General features: G+C 30.4%; 1 protein-coding gene across 1 annotated transcript; it reads right to left on the bottom strand.

Annotated features, from left to right (window-relative positions):
• Positions 1-1,706: 1,706 nt before the first annotated feature.
• LOC131637655 (uncharacterized) lies at positions 1,707-2,198 on the bottom strand. The gene has a single exon (XM_058908260.1). It carries the CDS (start codon positions 2,196-2,198, stop codon positions 1,707-1,709), a length of 492 nt encoding a protein of 163 aa, XP_058764243.1.
• Between the last annotated feature and the right edge of the window lie 455 nt (positions 2,199-2,653).

Raw genomic sequence — 2,653 nt, 5'->3', positions numbered from 1 at the left:
ATTTAATGAAGTGTTGCGATTTTTCAAATCCACTTCTCTTGTCATTTTGGAACAACTATCATATTATTAATTATTATTAATAATTTACAACAGAGTATTGATACATAACGTAGGATTAAGTACTTTTGTAAGAGACACACCACTTATTCACCTAAAACTTTAAGGTGATAGGTGAGTGGTTTTTCCCATTTATATTCAACTCACCATATTCATATTCAATGTGAAACTATTTTTCCACTTACTCACATTTATATTATTAATCTAACAAAAATATAAGTTATAATATAAAAAAGATGTCGAGTTCATATAGATTAATGTTAAGTATCGTCTTCTATTGTTATATTGTTGATACAAATGGTTCGATATGTTTAAGCATGAAAAAATTGCAAATGGCTATCAAATTATGAAAATGAGAGATTAGGACATGATTCTGATAGACCGTTAACACTCACAAAGTTTTTAGTTTGTAATTAAAATGAGACAATATTTCTTAGCTCGTAGAAAAAGAATTAGTTTTTAAGGTACCGGCTGTTTTCGCGTGAGCAATACGGAATTTTAGCAAGTAATTTAAGTGTCCGTTTTTGCGTGTCAAACATGTTATAGTGCAAAATTCTCTTTAGAAAATAATTACTTTTAATTATTCGAAAAGTTGCTTAAGGTAGAAAAAATAATTTTAAGGTAATGTCTCTATCGCATGTCCAGTATTAAACTTTAAACGTATAAGTGCTCGCTTTCGCATATCCGCTTATACTCAAAAAATCCCTTTTTTGAAAACTAAATTTGTTCTAATTGACTAAAAAATGCGTTCACCGTGTTTGAAACCAAAAATTGAGTTTTCCTACCGTTCGATAAAGGCTTCGTTCTTTCAAATCAAAATCGATATCTCTACTTTTCTACTTTTGTAGTGAACTTTAAAAATTAAAAAAATAATTTAGGCCAATATCAATTCTCAATTTATTTATAATTTGTAATTAGGGTCGGCATTGGGCTAGAAAAAACAAACTCATAAAACAGCAGGGCCTAAAAAATAGGACCTCAAAATATGAGTTTATTAGTTTTGCAAATTAAATAATAACATATTTAATACTCCCTCCGATATGAATTATAATCAAATATTCTCTTTTTAGATTCATTTAGTAATGAATGTATCTGGTCTATATAAAAGACCAGATACATTCACTATTCAATATTATAATCTTTTACAAAAACTAGTTTAGGGTAAATTAACTTATAACTTATTATAAAAATTGGTTTCAGGTTATATTCCTTGACTTATATTATAAATGAATAGGTAAAAAATATTAATTTAATTTATTTTACAATATTATTGTAATATTAATAATTATTTTGTATTTTATTTTATAGTATTATTTATCACTTCTCCTTCTGTTAATTTTTCATTTTCTTTACTTTATTAATAAAAAATAAGTCTGTCATTAAAATTTATAGTGTAGTTTATTTTAATTTTTTAATATTATTTTATTATTCTATTATTATTATTATTATTTAGATTTTAAATTATTACTTAAAATTAATGTTATTTTAAATATATTTTAGAAAAAGGATTAATTTTTACATATATCGTTTTAAAAAATTATGTGATTTTTTTTTTTTTTTTTGGAAATGATTAAACTTTATTCAAAACCAAAAACGATACAAACACAAGGCGATCAAAACTGATCCAGCCACATGTAAACAAAAGAAACCTAGGGCATCATCAACTTAGCGATATGTTGCCTAAGTTTATGGTTCATCCAACATCTATATATCACTATATCCACTATCTTAGGACCAATGGTGCTACTCACAATATGGTTTCCAAAGCTATACTTGTTCCTATACATCCAAGTTTCATAAACAGTTTCAGTAAAAGCACATTTAAGAATGGCCAAATTGGATCCCTTTCCCTTGCTTCTAGCCATCATCCACCTCATTTCCTCATTCCATCGAAGAGGCACATGGTGAATTTGCAGCCAATCTAACACATATTGCCAAATAGCCTTTGTTCCCGTGCATTCAAACAGCAGGTGATTCAAAGTCTCAATTGCATCGCAGAAACAGCAGGTCATGGAGTTCAGTAAGCCAAAATCTGTGCAGTCTTTCTTTTGTGGCAAGGCGGTTGTGGCAGGCTGCCCACAAAATGAATTTTGCTCTAGGCCTAGCTGTATTTTTGAAAAAGATACTCTTCCATTGCACATCCTCTACATACTCCTGAAGATCATTATAGACAGCCCGAGTTTTGAATTTTCTCTGTTGGCACATGCTGGTCCATGTGGATAGGCTATCCACCTTGTCTCGTTCCTTCAAAATTGCACGAAGGATCCATGAGCAGGAGGCTTTGATTGGCACATTCATTGGATCCGTATTTTTCATATAATAACAGTGGATCCATTTGATCCATAGGCTGTCAGCTTTGATGCATATATTCCATAGCATTTTCAACAGGTTCACTCTTCTCCAAATGTCCAAATTCATAACATTCAGACCCCCCTTGTTTCTTGGCTTGCACGTTTGTTTCCATGACACAGGGGCTTTACGAGATATTTTATCACTGCCAGACCACACAAATGACCTGCATATAGCCTCTACATTTTGAATAATTCTCCTTGGTAAAGGGATACTTTGAAGCCAGAAATTGGCTACTGCAAAAGTA

Source organism: Vicia villosa, unplaced genomic scaffold (assembly GCF_029867415.1).
Source record: "Vicia villosa cultivar HV-30 ecotype Madison, WI unplaced genomic scaffold, Vvil1.0 ctg.002061F_1_1, whole genome shotgun sequence".
NCBI classification, from domain to species: Eukaryota; Viridiplantae; Streptophyta; class Magnoliopsida; order Fabales; family Fabaceae; genus Vicia; species Vicia villosa.
Note: the sequence above shows the minus strand (reverse complement) of the source record. Positions and strands in the feature narration are given on the sequence as shown.

Coding starts and splice junctions, on each gene's coding strand:
- LOC131637655 (XM_058908260.1), bottom strand. CDS start 2,198: ATGTGCAATGGAAGAGTATCTTTTTCAAAAATACAGCTAGGCCTAGAG.